Source organism: Gavia stellata, chromosome 15, assembly GCF_030936135.1.
Source record: "Gavia stellata isolate bGavSte3 chromosome 15, bGavSte3.hap2, whole genome shotgun sequence".
Classification (NCBI taxonomy): domain Eukaryota; kingdom Metazoa; phylum Chordata; class Aves; order Gaviiformes; family Gaviidae; genus Gavia; species Gavia stellata.
This window is the reverse complement of record NC_082608.1, coordinates 431,821-451,950: the sequence shown is the minus strand read 5'-3', so window position 1 is coordinate 451,950 and position 20,130 is coordinate 431,821. Positions and strand designations below refer to the sequence as shown.

Genomic DNA, 20,130 nt, shown 5'->3' with positions numbered 1-20,130 from the left:
GTCGACCAACACCCCCAGGTCCTTTTCCGCCGGGCAGCTTTCCAGCCACTCGTCCCCCAGCCTGTAGCGTTGCATGGGGTTGTTGTGACCCAAGTGCAGGACCCGGCACTTGGCCTTGTTGAACCTCATACAACTGGCCCATGGATCCAGCCTGTCCAGATCCCTCTGCAGAGCCTTCTGACCCTTGAGCAGATCAACACTCCCGCCCAACTTGGTGTCGTCTGCAAACTTGCTGAGGGAGCACTCGATCCCCTCACCCAGATCATCGATAAATATATTAAACAAGACGGGCCCCAAAACTGAGCCCTGGGGGACTCCGCTTGTGACCGGCTGCCAACTGGATTTCACTCCATTCACCATGACTCTCTGAGCTCGGCCATCCAGCCAGTTTTTTACCCAGCTAAGAGTGCCCCTGTCTAAGCCACAGTACATCGTGTTCCAAGTCATTCATCATCAGCAGCAGCCTATTTCACACTAACACACTGTTTCTGACAGCTCTGCATCCCTCTAGCAACGCGTGGCTAACGTGGCGACCTAGCACAGATGGAAACAGTCCAGGAAAGGAGAAAGGTCAGAACAGCTCACTCTTTGAGATGGAGAGGTATTTCAGTAAGAAGGCACTACTGAAAAGGAACATCAGGAATTTCAGGAACTAGCCAAAAGAATTTCCAAATCACGAGGACTGTGAGCTGCTGAAGGACTGAGGGACCTCAGGGAACTGGGGAGAAAGGAAACCCTAAGGTCTCTAGAGACACAGAAAGAAAGAAAGGAGCACGCAAGCCTGTGGTTATGAACTCATCAGTGTTCAATACCAGAAGACACCAGAACAAATTAATTTGAAAATCCTTTTACAGGCACTAGGGACATAGCAGCTGCCAAAAAATCAGTTAATACATATTATCGAGGACTAGCATCGAGCTGATTTGATTTCCTCTTCCGATGGAGTAATTGGCTTCAGAGACAGGGAGGAAAGGGTAGAGGCGGTGGGACTCCATCTCAGCCAGGCTGTCAGAGTGCCCAGCAAGGCTCCCCCGGGAGGAAAAACCACCCGAGGCCCCGGCAAGAGTCAGAGGAGCCGGTGCCAGCGCTGCCTGGCAAAAAGACAGAGAAAGGGGGAACCCCCGGGAGCCCCGCTCCCGCCAGGCCTGCGCCCGTGGCACCCGGCGAGGGGAATCGCCTCCTGGGGACACACCGGCCACAGCCCAGGGGCACCTCGGCCGCCGGCGGGCTCTGAGGTAGAAGGCCGGGGAAGGAGCACCCACCCGCCCCCACGGAAGCCCCAGGTTAAGCAGCCGCTGGAGCCTCCCCGCCGGCCGAGAAGCGGCGGAACCCCGCCCCGCTCCCCGACACCGCCCCTCAGCGCGGCCTAGCTCCACCCCGCCGCGCCGCAAAATGGCGGCCCCGCACCTCTAGGGCGCCACCCTCCTTATTGGCCGCGCTTGAAAGGCTCCGCCAAGAAGCTGCGTTGCGAATGGCCGTCCGCTCTGCGGTCGCTAAGGCAACCGCCCCTCCCTCAGCTCCTATTGGCCGAGCGGCGTGCGGAAACCGGGCAACGGCGCGGCGCGGCGCGGCGGGGCTCGGCGACGCCGGGGATTGGCCGGGGGGCGGCGGCTCTGGCTGGCGGAGGCGGGGCGCGGCCGAGGTTTGTTGTGAGGGGCCGGTTGTCAGGCGGCGGCGCCGCCGGGGGGACGGGGGAGGGGTCCGGTGCCGCCGCCGGTAGGGCTGGGGGGGACGGGCGGGCCCCCCCGCCAGCGTTCAGGCCTCCCCCCGGCCGCTCCTCGTCGCCCGGTGAGGGCTGCGGCGGCCCGAGGAGCGCTTCCCGCCCGCCGCGCTCCCCGCTGGCCCGTCGCTACCGTGATGGTCGTCAGCGGTGAGGCCTCGCCCCGCGCTGCTGCCGGGCCGGGCGGTGGGCTGGGCCCGCCGCCTCGCCGCGGCCTCCCCGCTCCCCGGCGCGGCGGGGGCTTCGCCGTAACCCCGGCCGGTGTTTTTTTGCCCCCAGGACGGCGCCGCGGGGACGCGGGTGAGGAGCAGGTCCCGGGGAAGCTCGGGCGGATGGCCCGGTGGCCGTAGGACGCGCCGGCGGAGAGGCGGCCCGGGCCGGGCGGCGGGGCCGCGCTGGGAGGAGGAAGGCGCGTCCGCCCTTCCCGCCGGAGAGGCGCCGCGCTGAGACATGGCCGTGGCCGTCGCCACCAAGACGGCGTGGAAGCTGCGTGAGTGTCACCGGGCTGCTCCGCCGGGGGAGGGCGGAGGAGCTGCCCCAGCTGGGAGCGGGTGGAAGGGGCGGTTTGTGATAGGAACCAGCTAATCCCTGCCTCGGGGCTGGCTGCCCCGGCCCAAGCTGCTGACTGGAATTTTTAACTCCTAGAAACCCTTTTTGAAAACATAGTAGGGCCTTGTCATTGTTATTTTCAAAGGGTGACGGCCTGTGTTTTTTCTGATTAGTTGCTGTCATGCTAGCCTAAATTTCTAGCTAGCCCCACATGACTCTCATGTAGCACAGGAACCACCAAGGGAGTGATGGAAACCCCCTTCGGAGCCCGGGCTGCAGCGGGGAGCTCCCTCCGTGTCAGGTTAGCCTGTCTGGGTTGTCCTTCATTGCTGCTCACTTCTTACAGGAGGTGCACTGAGCTCTTTGCTGCAGGAGGGATGAGGTGATTGTTGCGGGGCCTTTATGTCTCATTCTCTTGAAATCGTTTTGCAGGAGACAGTAAGAATTTGTGCTCCTTTTGCATCCAGTATTTTTCCTCAGAAGGAGCAATAAACAGTTGCTGGCTATCCATTTGTAGCTGCTTCACTAGAACAGGTGGGAAGCGATCGGTTTTTCAGAAGTGTGAGCTTTAGACCAGTGACTTGGGGTCTAGAAACTGGCTGGCAAAAATACCGTGTCCATGGCTGGTAACACATTAAGGGAGCTGAGATAACTGCCTTAGTAATTTCGTGTCTTTTTGAGCAGAAAGCCAGTTTGCTATGTTACCTTCCCCTCCCTGAAACTCCAGCTGGAAGTCGATCAATCTCTACTCTCTTTAAGTGAGCAGAAGTTCTTGATCTTCGTTCTTGCCAGGCTCTGCCCCATCTCAGCGTCCTCTTTAGAGCAAGAAGCGTTCTGAACGTTAGAAATGTTTTGGCCATGCCAGTTAGGAGCTTAGTGTTACTGAGCTGGTGGGTGATAGCTGGTGACAAATACTCCATTAAAAAACCCCCAAGTTTGTGGGTTTAAGGAAATTGGCACTTCACCCGGGGGAGCGGATGATGCCGTCTGGCCAAGGCTGGCATGAGGTTGTAACCTGGCTTTTAGGAACAGAGGGCTGAATGCTTCAGCAACGACTTTTAAACTTACAATATATTATTAAGAACGAAATCAAGAGGAGGGGAAAAAGTGGAGCTGCTGACGCACTCATTTCAGCAGCAACTCTCAGCATCTACCCTTTCAATTTTAACTAGTGAGTTGGTCTATTAATACTAATTGTACTGTTTGGTACCTTCAAGTCTGTGTATACATACAAACTTTACTTTAGCATTGTCACGTGGGAGATTGGTCTTTCAACACAATACGAGCATACTTTCAGATTTGCCCTTCTCATGTAATTTGCGGTCCAGTTACCTTTGTAATTTGAAAGGTGTTTCTCCAGCTAAAGTGAAAGTTGCGCAGTTTTGCTTTCGGAAAAGGACTCTGAGAGCTTGAGATCAAAGTACCTGTAATTATTATTGCAGCAGTCTAATATCCTTTGGATTAGTGTTGTGTAAAGTGATCAAATTGCTCTTCCCACCAAAACAATCCGAACGAAAGCTGAATTGATTGCTACCTGGCAGTTGTATAAACAAGTTTCATAACTATTAGGCATGCAAATCCTGTGAACTTTCAAAGAAGAGAACAGTAAGAAGAAGAAATTGGTAAATACATCTGCCAAAAGCCCCTGCCAAAAATTTGAGTGAGTTTAAAAATCCACTGTGGAAACTAGATGTCTAAGCAGAGATGCTCATTTGGCTTCTCTCTTGCCCCAAGCTTGTTTCTTTATGATGAGGTGTCCTTGGAGTTCTGTCATTGCAAAGCCGTTTCAGAGTCAGAGCTTCCCCTCAGCCCCCATTTTTAACAGTCTTTTAGTATCAATCGCGTTTGTTCTTTTGTGCGCTTTTGGATATATACTCATCCTTCCTTTGTCACAGTTTCACACTTTGCGTTGCTAAGTTTCACCTGTGTTACACAGTGGGAATGTAGCAAAGTCTCTGCCAAAGCTCAGAGAAGGGAGCTCCACCTCTCCCCGCTGCTGAGTCTGACTTTTTTTTTTTTTCGATGTAAGGTAACAAACTGTACTGCTGCTAATCTGCCAGTTCCTCTCAGGTTGGACACTCTGCTGCTGCTTTCTAGAACAGGATTACGGGGCCTTTCGCTAGATGACTCTGGCTGCTGCGTATTACCGCAGCTTCTCAGACGGTTTGGCTTACTGAGACCCACCCGGGTACCAAAGGTAAAGCAGCTTCTGTGAGCAGGTTGCCACAGTTGAGCAAATCTTTAAAAGCTACCGAGCTGCTGCTAGAGAGAGAAGATGCTTTTTGTAAGCCACATGAACACTGGAGTCGTGAAGCTTGGTCAGCAAATGTCTTAAGTACAGCAGGCAGAGCCAAGAAGGACTGTTTCAAACAAGATAATAGTGTGACTTCTTATCTGAACTGTGGGCTGCTGCAGCTTGTCCAGTGGAAACTGGAAGGTTTTTCTGGAGGAAGAAGGTTTTTTTTTTTTAGTCCTTTGGGAGGGATGGCATGGAAAATTGTTATACTAGTCTGTAACAACTGTTTGCTTTCTTTTGTGCAGAAGAGATCACAGCTCACAGCAGCAATGTATCCTCACTAGTCCTGGGGAAAAGTTCAGGCCGGCTGCTGGCAACTGGAGGAGATGACTGTCGGGTCAACATATGGTCAGTTAACAAGCCCAACTGCATCATGGTAAGAACAGGCCTGTGTTCAACTTTGGGGGGATGGGAATAATAATTTTGATGTATGGAGGGTGGGGAATGAGGGAAAAGATCGTTGAGTTGTAGCCTGTGGGACTTGTGAATAGAGTTTACTGACACAAACCTGGCTGACCGGATTCTAGCTGAAGATAGGGGCAGAATTCGGTAACTGGTGAGACCACTGCTCCAGAGAGAATCTGGGATGGCTGGCTGCTTCAGCTGGGCCAGTGCTTGCTCAGATAATGAATATCATGCCTTCCGTTTCCAGGCTACAGATAATTAAATGCAGAGTTTTGTACGAGATCAGCTACTTTTATAGTGCAAGCTACGGGGGACAGTTTTATACCCTGGAGTTTGCCTTCCTAGCAGGAAACATCCCCAGTGGGACGCGTTCCCGCCTGTCCCACAGTCACTAACTGTCAGCGCAAAGTTTCAGAATAGTTTGCTAACTTGCCTGTAGGCTGGCGAAGAGTAACGTTGGGCACAGCGTGTTGGAAAGAGTAGGGTTACCCCAGTAGTGATCACTAAAGCGCACCACACGTATATTTAACAGATGTCTGTCCTGCATCGCTTTTGCTTTGAGTGGGTGTTGTGGAAAACCATCTTCAGCAAGTGTCCCTTCCCACCTGTTTAATTAACAACACAATAATGTTGAGTTATGGAAGACATTTCTTTAGCCACTGTGAACCTTGTGAGGAAGAAATTGGGGAAAGTAGGATGAAAAAGGCTAAAAGGAGAATGTGTCTACTTTATTTTTCCATTCATTTACTGTATAAAGAGGTTGAAATGGGTGCAAAAGGAGTTGCTCACCTTTGGCAGTGCTGTGCTTCTTGCATAGCGTAGTTAAGCTGTGTCTTGCCAGGCCCTTGGTGGTGGCATGACAGTAGTTTGAAACCAGAGTATCGCATTCCACGAGAAGAAGGTTCAAGGACTAAATATCTCTGCACCCTTTCTGTGGGAGCAGAGAGCTGTACCTCTCCTGCGCTTCCTGGGAGCCGCAGGCGTTAGAGTCCCTGTTTCTGAGGGGCCGGGACTGACTGGAGCTGCTGAGGACTTGTGCCATTCTTGTATATCAAAAGAATCTTGATTTTTGGGGTTGTGCTGTATATTTTGTCCTCTGAAATTCCTCTTTAGTGTTTACATTGTTAGGATTCCAGATGTTTCCGTGTTGAGGAATTGAGAGAAGAGGAACTTTTCAAGTAGCATTGCAACTTGGTTCAAGTTTGAGCTCTGTTTCTCACTAAACAGTGACAGTTGCATCTGTAGAGTATGTAGAGGATTTCAGTTGCACGTGAAGTCCTAAGAGAGCCCCATCAGAACAGGCAGCTTTCAGCTGGCATTTCCAGCCTCTGTACGTGTGTGGGAGGCACAGAGCTAGCTTAGCTATTTAAAAAGACCTGTTTGAGGCTGGGGCAAAGCATAGAATATTGCTTAATTGACAAGCAAAACGTCTGCAACAGTGGTATTGGTTTTCTAGAGCTAGTATTTTTATGTTTTAATTAAATACTGGCCTTTTCGAAATACGTAATTTGTAAGCTTTTAGATGCTCAAGGATGAAAGGAACTGCATACATGTGAATTACTACCTTATGCCTCAAGTTAATACTTGAGTAATAGCACCACGTTATCACTGTGACACCCATTGCTGGCAGCAACATATGGCTCTTTGCTTATGTGAAGGTTTCGAAGCAGCCCTGATTTAGCTCTTGCTTTGATTTTGGAACTGGTTCATGACACTTACGTGACCCATTTAGAGCAAACACGGCGCCATTGTGCTTGTACAGCATAATTTTTATAACGTAAGCATGTGTCAACCTTGTCTGGGCACCCGCACCTAATGTTTAACTACCCGTGTCTCTGTTGATGCATCCTTTAAAAATTAGTCAGTGTGCTCCGGAAAGTGGGATGACGGGGAAGATGGGTGCACAGTGCTATATGCAGTGATGGTCTTTAGGGTGCTCTACCATGCTGGTAGCTGATGAGGAAAAAAGATCAGTGGCACAACCAGGTGGCCTCAACTCAAGGCTAAATACTTTAGTTACTAATTGAGTATGAACAATGCCGTTGTGGACAGGGCTCTGTCACCAGCTGTTGATTGTGACTCGTGGTTTTCTTTGCAGAGCTTGACAGGCCATACGACGCCCATTGAGAGCCTACAGATCAATACGAATGAGGAACTCATTGTTGCAGGGTCCCAGTCAGGGTCCATTCGAGTTTGGGACCTGGAAGCTGCCAAAAGTATGTTTCCATGAGTTTTCACTTCTGTTAATGCACACTTTTTGGAATATCGGTGTGCTTAATATCTATGCTGACCAGAAGGTTCCCAACTTAAGAAGGAACAGGAGCCTGGCATTGCTTTCATCTTAACTTCCATCCCGCTTAGAGGGCTTTTATGCACTTCCTTACTGAGGCTGTAGAGCTGTGTATGCACGCTCAAGCAGAAATTCTTATGTGTATTGTGGAGACTGATCTGAGCAACTAGTTTCTAGGTTTTGACCCAAGTGTGTTGAAATCTATATTCCAGATCAGGTTCCATGCATGTATAGAGTAACTAGGCATATAGAATTTGTATTCAGAGTCTCAGCTTAAAATTGTCAACCTTAATAAAAGGACCTAAAATCAGATTGGAAGTTTTAAGCATATCAGGTTCTGCACAAGTCCAGGAATCCCCCGCTTGCTGACCTCTTGTTCTTAGGTTCTAACTTTTCTTTTTTTCTCACATGATTTTTCTCCTCTTCTGCTCTTGCGTGGCCATATAAATAGACAACGACCTAATTTTTAATAAATCGGAGAAGCTATGAACTCATCGAGCGCTGATCCTTTAAAGGCCAACTGTTGAGTCATGCTTTATTTATTGCATTTTTCTCAAATCCTAGAACAAGCTTGCAAAGGTGTCATGAATCACTTGAGTGTATTCCAGCAGGAATACCATAAAATGACTGAATATTTCTTATAAGTTGCTACTTGTTCATAGAAAGAATGTGTAATGAAAATAGAGTTACACTGGCTGAGCTAAGAAGGTAAATGGCACGTGGCATAAATAATAAAAAGCACTTTTTTCATTCAGACAGTTAGAATCAGTTCAGTTATAAAATAGTTTGGCTCTACCAGTGGAGAGTAACTGATCTGGCTGAATTTATTAGGAGACCTATGAGCCAGTGACTGTGCAAATGACCACTGCAGATCTGGCTCAAGAGCTAATTTCTGCCAGGGGAGTCATCAGACTGTTCCAGATGACGGATGATGGAGAGAGATTGCCCTTGTTATTATCTGAGCAATTTTTCTTCCTCGAAGTTGAGTCCTGCATTTGTCTCTGCTTTCAGAGATATGGTGTACCAGTTCTACTGGTCCTTTCTGGTTTCCAGAATTACAAGGGGTGTTACTTGGTTGATCACTTGCTGAAACACTGTGATCATTTCTTTGTCTCATGCTTCCTAAGCGTCCTTTCCCCATCTTTGGGATGCTTCTTGCAAGGGGCAATTGAAGGAGTCCAGGGCAAATATTGGAATCGAAGAGGTAAAGTCAGGCTTGTGCCTGGACGGGGGTGCAGAGTCCCAGGAAAGGGTCTGTCTAATAGGTGCAAGGTGAACGGTGCAGGCAGTTAAACGTCCCTCTCACTTCCTGGCTCAAACTGTTCCCCCCCCCCCCCCCCATTTTGCTCTCTTTGTAACAAGTGGAAAGATGCGCTGCCTGAAAGCTGCCTCAAAGTGTGGCTTTTTAGTTTTATTTTCAGAATGGACACCTTTGGAGTTTTATTCATAGTTCCCACACCTAAGGACAGGACTCTCATTAGGATCATTGAACGCGGGCCCTCTATTGCTGTTTCTTTGCATTGCAATGCAAAAGTCAGAAACATTTCTGTAAAATAATGTATACAGATGAATAAACAACATGGAGCGTGTCTAATGTACATTGTATTAGCATGTGCTTATTGGTGAGGATAGTATGGCTAAACATCTTCATGGTGTCTGGAGAAAAGGAACTACTAAATGTTTGCTCCCTATTCCTTCTCCCTGCTCCTTTTCCCAGTTCTTCGTACCTTACTCGGTCACAAAGCGAATATCTGCAGCCTTGATTTCCATCCTTTTGGGAGCTTTGTGGCATCTGGATCTTTGGACACAAACATTAAGGTAAAACCCAGCTTCCCCTAGAGATTGCCCTCTTTACTTGCAGTAGCTTTGCTTTGAAGAGTGCCAGAATATGTTTTGTGCCAAGCTGTTGGTAGATGCTGTACATCATCATTTCCATGTGTGTGGGCAGGTGTATTTGCGAGTGCTTGTGAAACCTGTGCATGTGTTTTCACAGCGGTAGCTCATGAGTGTGACTCCTCTGGTGTGGAATGTGGCTCCAAGTAGGGTGTCAGCAGACGCAGATGTCCTGATTGCTGTGGATTGCATCTGCTTCATCAGGCTGGTGTTTGACTGTAGGAATGGAGCTTCTGTGCTAAGAGTGAAGTCTACTATCACTTACAGAAGTGATTCTCACTTGGGGGATTAGGTTAGGAAATACCCCTGAAGCAAACGGGTTCAACAGCCCCGTCAGTATTTTCATTCTGCAGTGCCTATCAGCTTGGTGACAGGGAGAGCTCTTGTTCTGATGGGACTCTTGGGCTCCCCACATACTGCTCTAAGCATATCTTTTGTTTGCTTTTCTTCCCTGTAGCTCTGGGATGTAAGAAGAAAAGGCTGCGTCTTCAGGTACAAGGTAAAATGCTTCATTAGTTTTCAGGCGAGGAGGGGAGAAAGATTTCTGTGGAGGATTTGTGAGCAAACCTTAAAGTGATTATGTACAATTAACTTCCTAGTTTTCCGGTATGGATCTGCACGAGCTGTGAAGTGGCCTGGCAAACCTCTGCAGGCCTCTGAACTGTATGGGAATATGAAATGGATATCACAGGAGTTAATGTACCGTAGCCTGGTTGGCTTCAGTGGGGGATGGAGAGCATCCATGAGTGTTTCCTTATACTGTGGCTGATAATACCATGCAAGTCCCCACTGCACTGAGATGGTTCTATTCTTGGGGCCTTTTACTACCCAAGGAACTTGCTGTATATTAATTTCATTTAGAAACCAACTAATGGCCCAGCACTTCTATCTGACCACCCATAAATCTCTGTAATTTAAAATTGATTCTTACTAATTAAGCCAGATCTGTATTTACTATACTTAAACTGATGCCAGAAATGTCTAGATGAGAGAGACTACGCACATTTAGTGTGGATGGGTGTAGCTCTCGAGTGTAGTGTTTAGTGTTCTGTGAGCTGTGGACTCTGTGAAACAGTTACTCGATTTTGGTTTATTATATTGTATAGGATTGAAAGACAAAAGCCAGAATTCCCTCTAAAGGAAGGAAAAAAACCCCAAAAAACTATTTGTTTTTCTCATTTCAGGGTCACACAGAAGCAGTTCGATGTCTCCGCTTTAGTCCTGATGGGAAATGGTTAGCCTCTGCTGCTGATGATCACACTGTAAAGGTAATTTATTGTGACACTCTCCGTATGTGCTCGTGGCACGCAGGAATGCTGGGATCGTCTTTCTACCAGGCATTACCAGCACTTGCTGATAAACACCTTTAGTTCATTAGGCAGCTGGCTGAGCCCTGTGGCTTTGCAGGGGCCAGTCTGTTTATGAGGATCATGTCCGGTGGCCCACAACGTCCAGAAAAGAGCTGCACGTGTTGAAATGCACTTACCCAACAGACACGTTGGCGCTGCGCACGTGGAAGTTCAAGTTTTGATGGTGGTAGAGTTGTGATAACTGAACACTGGTGTTGGTTGTCTCAGTAAATGTTGCAGAATGAGTTGTCCACAGCATGTTGCTTCACCATACCAATTTCTGGCTCTGCTCAGTTAATCCAGTAAGAGTGTTATCATACACATATGTGATTATCTGTCTGAAAATTGCTGTCAGGACTGAGCAGAGCAAGAGAAGGAATTCAGAAAAGTATCGACTGAAGCAGTGGCTTCAGTTGTTTCAGATGTGGTTTGGAGAAATGTGGGCGAAGGACTGATTTTTGTTTTCAGCTTCACATGAAACAAACTGATCAGTCATTTCACTCTGGATTTTTCAGTGGAGTCTAGAGCACAGGAAAAATGAATTGGTAAGGGATTCAGAGCTTTCGGATTTTTGTTCGCTTTTGAGATATAATTTGTGGGGACAGGTGGAACTGCTGTATTTTATCCCAGTCTCTAAACATAAACCAGAAACTTCTAGGGGACAAATTAAATGGAAAATGTAAAAGACAATGCCAAAAAAAGAAGAAAAAAAAAAAAAGCAGCCTTAAATGACTGGGATGGTACTCCGTCCCTGATCATTGCTTTCTTTAACAAACTTGAGTCTGTTCTTGGAGGGGGAGAAGCGTTAGAAGGTTGCCAGTTCAAGGAAATCTGAAGTGTACTGGAATTCTCTAACAGTAAATCTTTTCAAGTCTCTCTGTTCTTTCCTTCTTCCAGCTGTGGGATCTGGCTGCTGGGAAGATAATGTTTGAGTTTACTGGACATACCGGCCCAGTAAATGTTGTTGAATTCCATCCCAATGAATACCTTTTGGCTTCTGGCAGCTCTGACAGGTACATAAAGGGAGGGAGAAAGAAGGGAATTGTATGTGTCGGTTCCCTTTCCCAATGCCCTTCCTTTTAGGGATGTGGAAAATAGGAATGTCACACAACTCAGACCTGCCATTGCAAGAGCCTGACATATAGCCAGCAGCATGTAACATCTGTGACACACAGAATACGGATATCTTGCCTTCTCATCCAAAATTGATGGCACCTTCTACCTCACTAAAAAACAGTGCGATAGCCTCAAGCATCTCGCCAATCCAGCTGATAACCTATCTGAACAGCAAGCAGTCCTGCTCAGCTAGCAGGGTGTCCTCTTAGCTCTGGGTCAGCTCTAAATACCTATCCATACCTAGAGCCTCTAAGCATCTGTGGCTGGATTCACGGATCTTAGCTAGACTAGCCTTCTGTGTAGGCTCATCCTATGTGCACAACAGTGAAATTCATTCTAGCTATTAGTATATTATTTCAATACTGGATCCTACAGCAGATTTCTAGAGGGCTGAACCATGATTTTTGTTCTGTTATGTGTACAGGACTGTTCGGTTCTGGGACTTGGAGAAGTTTCAAGTTGTGAGCTGTATTGAAGAGGAGGCTATTCCTGTCAGGTATATTAAATTCCTACTGCAGTGCAGTAGGCAGAGACTAAAGTGGGTGAAGGGAGGATTTCCTGAAAGAGAAACTTTACTGGGGAGAAGTTTGGGCTGCTGGAGATGTTGCACAGGCCCACCAGGTTGCACAGGTGAACACCAGATCAGTAGATTCCTTGTTAGAAACAGGGCTAGAGGTGTTCAGTGAAGTCAGGGATACAGCCCTGGGCTCCTTGTGGGACTGAGCAAGGTTGGGAAGCCATGCCTAATTCTCCACTTGCCTTCCTCCCAGGTGTGTGCTCTTCAACCCAGATGGCTGTTGCTTGTATAGTGGTTTCCAGGATTCGCTGCGTGTGTACGGCTGGGAGCCAGAGCGCTGTTTTGATGTGGTCTTGGTGAACTGGGGAAAAGTAGCTGACTTATCTATCTTCAACAACCAGCTGGTAAGCCAGTGCTCCTGAGGAGTCGGGGAGGCGGCTGCAAAACACGAGATAAAATCCTCCTGCCTCCTTGCAGGCCTTCTGACCTTTAAACTTATGTCTGAACATAAGTGGCCAGGGCTTGCAATGTGCCCGGCACTTAAACAGAGCTTGTGTGCTTTTGCTTTCAGCAGCCTTCTGCTCCACTTCATCTCTCTTTGGCTTCTAGAGGAAAGAACTGGGGCTTGGTTTGACCAGTATTTAGTAACTCCGCTTGGCAAAAGTCTTATTATAGCCTTTCATAAAACATTGGCAGCTTCAAATCGAAAAAGCCAAAGCACTGAACTGAGAAATTCTCAAGCATGGCTGCTCAGGGTCACTCCATCATGCCTGTTCTCAAAAAGGCTGGGGTGCACCCTGCTTCCTGGTAAATTACCTTGATCTTTTGCCTCTGCAGATAGGAGTTTCCTTTGCGCAAAGCACTGTCTCTTCCTTCGTTGTGGATCTCAGCAGAGTCACAAAGTCGGGTCCCATTCCTCATGGGCTGATCAGGGACGACGAGCCTCTTGTGCCACCTACCCCCACGGGGTCCTCCCTTCGACGCATCTATGACAGACCCTCAACTACCTGCAGCAAGCCACAAAGGTAAGGGAACCTGCTGGCTTCCTGAATTTCAAGATTTTAAGGAAATGTACAAGGAGCTTAGTGCTCTTGCTCTCTCTGATGGAGTCCATATGACCTGCCCTGACAGCATCTCTTTTTCCACAGCAGAGTGAAGCACAACTCAGAGAGCGAGAGGCGCAGTCCCAGCAGTGAAGATGACCGGGATGAGAAGGAATCAAAGGCTGAGATCCAGAACCCGGAGGATTACAAAGAGATCTTCCAGCCCAAGAATGCTATCTGTCAGTACCACGGTTTGTTGTCCGTTTGAGTGGTGCTTGGATTAGAGCTGTAGGTGCTAAACTGGCTCAGTAGAAGTGAGCTTTGCCTTACTATAACAGAGGGTTTGCCTGTGACTGGGAGAGTTTAGAAAACTTTTATTTAATAGTCTGTGCTTGGACTCTGAACCACAGATCCTGTTGGTGAACTGCTGGAAGGTGGGCACCTTTGCTTGGGTGCAGTGATGACTGGTCAAAGCCTGGCTCAGAATCCAGAGCTTCATTTGTAAGGACGCTGCCTTCCTGTCCTGATTAGGAAGGACTACTGTGTTACGGGATCTTTATTAGCTTAGAATTTTGATATGTATAAAATCAGCAGTCTCCACTAAAGAAGGAAAGGCAAAATGTTTTGTTAAAGCAGAGATTGTTTAGGAGGCATAATGCAATGCCTGTATCTCATTTTTATATAAGTGAGAAAAAGGAGATACTCTTTCTAAGGAATTAACAGTCATTATTTTGATTTACTTATGTAAATCAATTTAGCGGGAGGTGAATTTTTTCTAATGTAATTTGTTGTGACAGTGCATTTTCTTGTGCTTCACACCTCTGCAGCAGCAATGAACTATGTGGGTCAGTTTTGTCCCTCCCATCCATGAAGGCTGAAAGCCTTTAGCTAAACTCAACAGCGTCAAGGTCCGAAGGAGATAACTCTGCTTGCCGCATCGCTGATTGCCCTAATCTGTGGAGTTGTTGGAGATCTCCCAGCTCCAAGGTTGACTTGTCGCTAATCTGAAGCCTTGGATGCTCCTTCGTTTATTTATTTTCTCTTTTTGTAGGTCGAACTCCTCCTCGAAACAATGAGCCCTTTCCAGCCCCTCCTGAAGATGGTGAGTATGAAAATAACCCCTTGGTGGGAATGGGATTAATGGCCCTCAAAAGAGGGAGAATTGCGTGTCTGCAGAAATGTCTACTTGTAGTCTAGCTATACAGAACCTTTGCTCTCAACTCCTCTTGAAAGGAAAAATCAGTTTCTGCTTTCCCATTTTTTTCCATCTTGGTAGAGCCCGTAACTGCAAAGGAAGCAGTGAAGTCCAGCCAAGCTGCGGATGTCCAGACCCCGTTGCCAAATCAGGAACTTGTACGTACTGTATGATCTGTTAATAGCTGTTACTGCTCTCACTCTGAAACATATGTGAGTGCTGGAGACTTTATGATTTCTAATCAAACTGATTCCTTTACTGAAGAGCAGCTCCAATCTTTGTCCTGCCATGTGTCTTGCCTGAGCAGTAGAATCATAAGGCCAAGCCTCCAGCAGGTGATGGCTCTATTGCTTTTGTTTGCTTCTTGCACTTGCAGTGGTGTTTCTCCTTGCATCTCAAAATTGGGGCGCTCTAAAGAGAACCAAGTGCCAGATTTCTGCAAGTGCTTGAACTGGGGCTGTTTTGTAGTGAAAATTGCACGCAGGGGATGGGCCAGGATGCGTTACGCTGGCTTCTTTAGAATTCTCTCTTTGCCTTCAGGCTGGCCGTGGCCCGTTGCCCTACTTTTAGATGCTGATAACAATGACATCACTTGGGACTTCTGCTGGGGCATCTCCACGTTCTTTGCGAACCTTAATTACATCTTGGCGTTTACCTGAGAGATACTTTATTGCCTCTTAAACTATGCTAGCAAATTGGAGACTGCTTCTGCGTTAGGACCCTGCTGTGAGAGGAAAGCGGGTCAGGAAAAAAAAGGACATCAGACTAAGGCCAGATTGTTGCTGCTAGAGCTTTTATCTCAATTTCTCCTGCAGCCTGATCCGGTTCAGAGGCCACCAATTGCCTCCTCAACGCCTTTCACCAGAACAGAGCCGTCGGTGATTCCTGCAGCCAGGAATGAACCCATTGGCCTTAAGGCTTCCGACTTCCTACCAGTAAGTGTCCCTGGACAAAAGTTTCCAGCCGGTGTCTGTGTTGAGTGGCATCAGAAAGGGGGTTCTCTGAGGTGCAGAAGAGTGCCTCAGGCGCTTTCTGCAGCCTGCAGTCCTCAGTACTGAATGAGAACGTGTTACCTCCTGCTCTCCCTCTGCTCACTCGGTGCTTCCCCTGCCAGCTTACTCTCCTGCCTCCCAACTGCTTTGACTTGCAGTTCCTGTGGAATTGGCACCTCGGGGTTGCTGGACCCAGCCCCCATTGCGATTGACAGCAGGCTGATGCGAACACAGCAGCGTTGATCCGTGCTCACGAAGAACGTGTTATCAAAGCAGAGAGCAAGGGATGAGACAAAGACACTGAACAAGTCTACATGCTAGACAGTGATTCATTTAGAAAATTGGTGTCTGCCATTACACGTACATAATTATTTCAAGAGTCTTTCCCTCTTGCATCTCAGAGGCCTCCTAGCCTCTCTTGGGAGGGTATTCCCTGTCCCAAAAAAGGAGAAGGACCAGAGCATCCTCATGATCCCAAACTCTAAATGTGAGCAGAGGAAAAGAGATTCCAGCATGGTGTGGGTGGGAATCAAATTGACAGCCTAATAAATTGTGCAAGATTTATGCTTTGTAATAAAATTTGTTGATTTCAGATGAACATTTCACATAAACAGGGTTTGCATGAAAACATTTCTTCACCAAAACATACTGCTTTTGAAAACTTACTTTTAATTTACTTTTTTTTCAATTTTGAGAGTTTTTCCAAAGCTTCAAACATGTTTGTGATTGACACAGTAGAAGAGGCAGAAGAGAAGTAGCTGAAATTGGAACAAATTGAGCATTTCCATTTTGAAGTATAAAACAATCTGCAAGGAAGTCAGTCTTTACTGGCACTCTGTACACCAAAATCAGGTCTCACCTAGGCTGGAGAAAGCTCCTACCCTTCTGTGCCATCCTGCTCTGTTACTGCCCCTCCATTGGTGTCTGTACTTTCAGGCTGTGAAAAACCAAAGCCAGACCGAGCTTGTGGACGAGGAAGCCATGTCCCAGATCAGGAAAGGCCACGAGACCATGTGCGTGGTACTCACCAGCCGCCACAAGAATCTGGACACCGTGCGGGCTGTATGGAGCACCGGTGACATCAAGGCAAGGATGTGGAGATACCTGAGGCTCATGAGGAGAGCAGCTGAGCAGCTCTTTTGGCTTGTTTGGGGCTGATTCTGCCTCTTACACCAAACGTGGGTGTTCACAGCTCTTGGCCCCAGGGGTGCACCACAGAGTGCGGCTGTGTCCCACCTGCGGTTGAATGGTCACAAAGAAAGCAGAAAACTTCCTCATGAGAGAGTTATCTTCTCTTCCCTGGCCAACCCCATGTTTCTTCTACCTTGTTTTTGAAAAGCGGCACTTGATATCAATTGCATTAGTCTGGACAGTTTGAGCTTTGCAATAGACAACTTCTTCTTCCCCTTCTCTCTCAGAACTCTGTGGACTCTGCAGTGGCGATCAACGATCTGTCTGTTGTTGTGGACCTCTTGAATATTGTCAACCAAAAAGCGTGAGTCCTGGGTGGGGGCAGCCCCTGGGACACCCATGAGCCATCTGGCTGGGCCTTGGGAGCGCTGCCTTCTACCTGCCTCGCAGCCGGTGGGCCATGGCAGCGTGAAATGCTTCCGCTTGTAGTCAGATCTTCAAGTCTACAGTGCCAGTAACTGCTGGAGTTGTATGGGGCCTTTTCTGTAGGCGACGGGCGTCTCGCGAGGAAAATCAAAGTCTTGGGGCTTCGTGAAGTGGTTCTGCTGAGTCAGTAAAATATCTCAGAACCTGCCACTTTCTATCACAAGGGGGAGTCAGTGAACTTGCTCGGTAAACTTGAGTGCCGCTGCCGGGGCTTTTTTGCTAGAAAGCATTGTTTGTGTCGACTCAGCCTTGTAAAGCCTCGGTCTCCGGTCTCAGAATGTGTCGTTTTCTTTTCAGATCTCTCTGGAAGCTGGATTTGTGTACTATAGTCCTGCCGCAGATAGAGAAACTACTCCAAAGTAAATACGAAAGGTGAGGCCCCAAGAACGTGGTGTGCTTGGGGAACAAGGTGTGGATATTCATAGGAGAGCTCCACTGGGTATTTTGTAGCTAAAAGAAAATCCTGAAAAATCACAGCGGATACATTATAATGCCGATACGATGCCTGGAAAAAGCAATGGAATTGCCAAATGTGTAGGGGAAAAGATATGGAAAGCATGCATGGGCAAGAAGAGCAGGGTATTGAAGATTTGGTGTAGGGGTGTTGGATTGAGGGCAACTCTGGCAGCCAGGAAGGGTCAAATCAATGCAGAACAAGTGGCTCTGCTCACTGATGGGAATGACACTGTCGACTTGGGACAAGGGGAATGAAGTCCTGCAACAACCTTGGGGTCACTTGGAAGATTGCTTTGAACCTCATCTTTAGGTGGCAAAAAAAATGCAGCCTCTCTCAAGATGGAGTTTCTGCCCTTCCTTCTTAACCAGGAGAGAGGCTTCTGCCGAGTCCCTTCAGCAGGACATCTCTGCTCTTGAGCAGAAAGGTCCCGCTTGGCAGGGTATCTGCCAGGACCTTTTGAAAGGGCTTGCTGTGTCGGTCTTGACTCGAACCAAGTCCATGTTGGTGCTTGGCTGTTGCTCTCCTCTCCAGGTTACGGGTGGTGAAGGGGACATCATTTGAGTAGGCTGTGCCCAGGGATGGGATGTGAGTGAGGGCTGTGTGCTGGGAGGACAGGAATGAAATTCAAGTGGGACCTGATTCTCTGTTTGTTTTTCAGTTATGTACAGACTGGCTGCACCTCCCTGAAACTCATTCTCCAGAGATTCCTGCCACTGATCACAGACATCCTCGCTGCACCACCTTCTGTCGGAGTGGACATCACCAGAGAGGAAAGGTGAGGCACTTACTCACCTCCACTTGCTCCCTTTTTGAACCAGCTTTTCTCCTGGGTGAGCTTTGCTCCTTGCCATTGAGGTTTTGATACTAGACTGGGCATGCCTTCCCTTTTATCTGCAAACACCAAACCCTCCCGCTCTGAGAAAAAGACCAAGGACTGTTTTTCCCGTTGTCACTGTGTCTTGAGTCATACCTAAACAAAGTGTGAGTATGTCAGGAGTGAAACCACGCTGTGGCTTCACCCTCTACCTCACAAGACACATGAGTTGTCAGCCGGGCCCTGGATTTCCAGTTCACTCACAGGATAGCTCTGCTCTGAGAATTGGCCCTCTGAAAACCAGCACCTCCTTCCTCCCTGGACTTTACTGCCAAAGGGGAAAAGAGGGATGGAAGAGCCCTTACGTGGATGCCATTCTTCCGTGTCATCAGGACGTGGGCTGAATATGTGGTGTTTTTGCAGAGCCATGCTCACATTTCAGCCTCTTCCAGGCCACTTGCAGGGCTCGTGTTTTCTCTCCCGCTTGAGTTGCATCTTTGGCACTACAGGAACAAGCACATCTCTTAAGCAGCTGAGGATTCATGCTGTGTCTGCTGTCTGGTTTTTTGCAGGCTCCATAAATGCAAGCTGTGCTACAAGCAGCTGAAAAACATCAGCAACATTGTCAAGAACAAGTCTGGGCTCAGCGGCCGCCATGGTAGTGCCTTTCGGGAACTGCATCTCCTCATGGCTGTCCTGGAGTGACAGCTGCCACCTCCTCACGTGCAAACACAGATGGCCAAGCTCCCTTCTGCTCTTGGTCCGGTTGGATTTCACCTCTCTCCGTGTGTCCGTCTTCCCCTCACAGCACGGCAGGGAAGTGGAATTTCGCTGGCTGGTCGCCTGCCCAGCCCCAGTGCCTTACGGGCTGGCTGGAGGACCGGAGTGGAGAGATGTCTGTGCTGTGTGAGGGGACCTGGCTGGTGGAGGGCCCCGCAAAGCCCCTGTAGGGAAGCAGCTTCATTTCAGCTCTTCATCTCAGCATCAAGCTCTCAGCTGCTCTGTCTCTGTGTGCTGGCCTTTCCCTGCCGGGAGGGCTCCGAACCTGCTATCACCCTTCCTTCACCCATGTCTGCTGTCGGTTCTTGTTGCTTGGCTCTGTGGGCTGGGACTGGCTGGCCCTGCTCTTTTGTGCAGCATGCTGAGGACTGCGGCGTCCGCCCCACAAAAGCCTGCTGTGGGGCAGAGTGCTCTTTCCCTGCAGAAGGGACTTCTTCAACCGCCGTGTGGGACCGGCCCCTTTGGCTGGCTTCACCAAACGTGAGCCAGGACACCCTGCCACCGTGCCTGGCGTAGTCTCAAGGACCTGTGTCGAGAGGAGGTTGTCTCCTGGCTTCTCAAAAATCCCTGCTGGCACCCTGGGCCACGGAAGATTAATATCTTCAGACCATTGCTGGGAACTGAGGTCTACCTGGATCTGTTAAAATGCGTGACTTAAACAGGACTTGTATGTGTTTGCCTTTGGGGGTAAGGATTTGGGAGGGTGGAGGAACAGAGGGACACAGATTGATGTCTTTCTACATCCACTGGACCACTCTTAGAGGGTTGGTGTGGTTTTTTTGGTTTTTTTCCCCCAATAAATGTCTGTCAGAACCTTTCTGTCCCTCTTTCTTCTTTCCTGTGGGGAAAGAGGTTCCTGTTGGTGCTTCCCCTGCTCCTCCCAGCCTGTCTCCCATTTTCTCTGGGAAGCTGTAACTTATAATGAATTTTATTAAAAGATTTGTAACTTTTTAAAAAAAAAAAAAAGTTGTGTTAAATGCCTGAATCTCTTGAAGTACTGTTCACCTTGGCACAGCTCCTGGCTGGGACCATCCAGGGAAAGCAGGGCTCTGTTCCCTGCGTGTTCCACGGGGATGCTGGCTGTTCTCACCCTTCCT

At 48.4% G+C, this 20,130-nt stretch overlaps 1 protein-coding gene across 1 annotated transcript; it reads left to right on the top strand.

The window, feature by feature from the left end:
• The first annotated feature begins 2,134 nt into the window (after positions 1–2,134).
• Positions 2,135–19,840, top strand: KATNB1 (katanin regulatory subunit B1). The gene is made up of 20 exons (XM_059824743.1): positions 2,135–2,210; positions 4,811–4,941; positions 7,069–7,186; positions 8,978–9,078; positions 9,611–9,652; positions 10,338–10,421; positions 11,400–11,515; positions 12,043–12,114; positions 12,389–12,539; positions 12,973–13,160; positions 13,287–13,417; positions 14,230–14,280; positions 14,455–14,535; positions 14,678–14,679; positions 15,204–15,308; positions 16,302–16,451; positions 16,784–16,860; positions 17,280–17,354; positions 18,098–18,214; positions 18,826–19,840. Exons 1-20 carry the CDS (start codon positions 2,171–2,173, stop codon positions 18,956–18,958), a joined length of 1,965 nt encoding a protein of 654 aa, XP_059680726.1. The 5' UTR covers positions 2,135–2,170; the 3' UTR covers positions 18,959–19,840.
• The last annotated feature ends 290 nt before the right edge of the window (positions 19,841–20,130 follow it).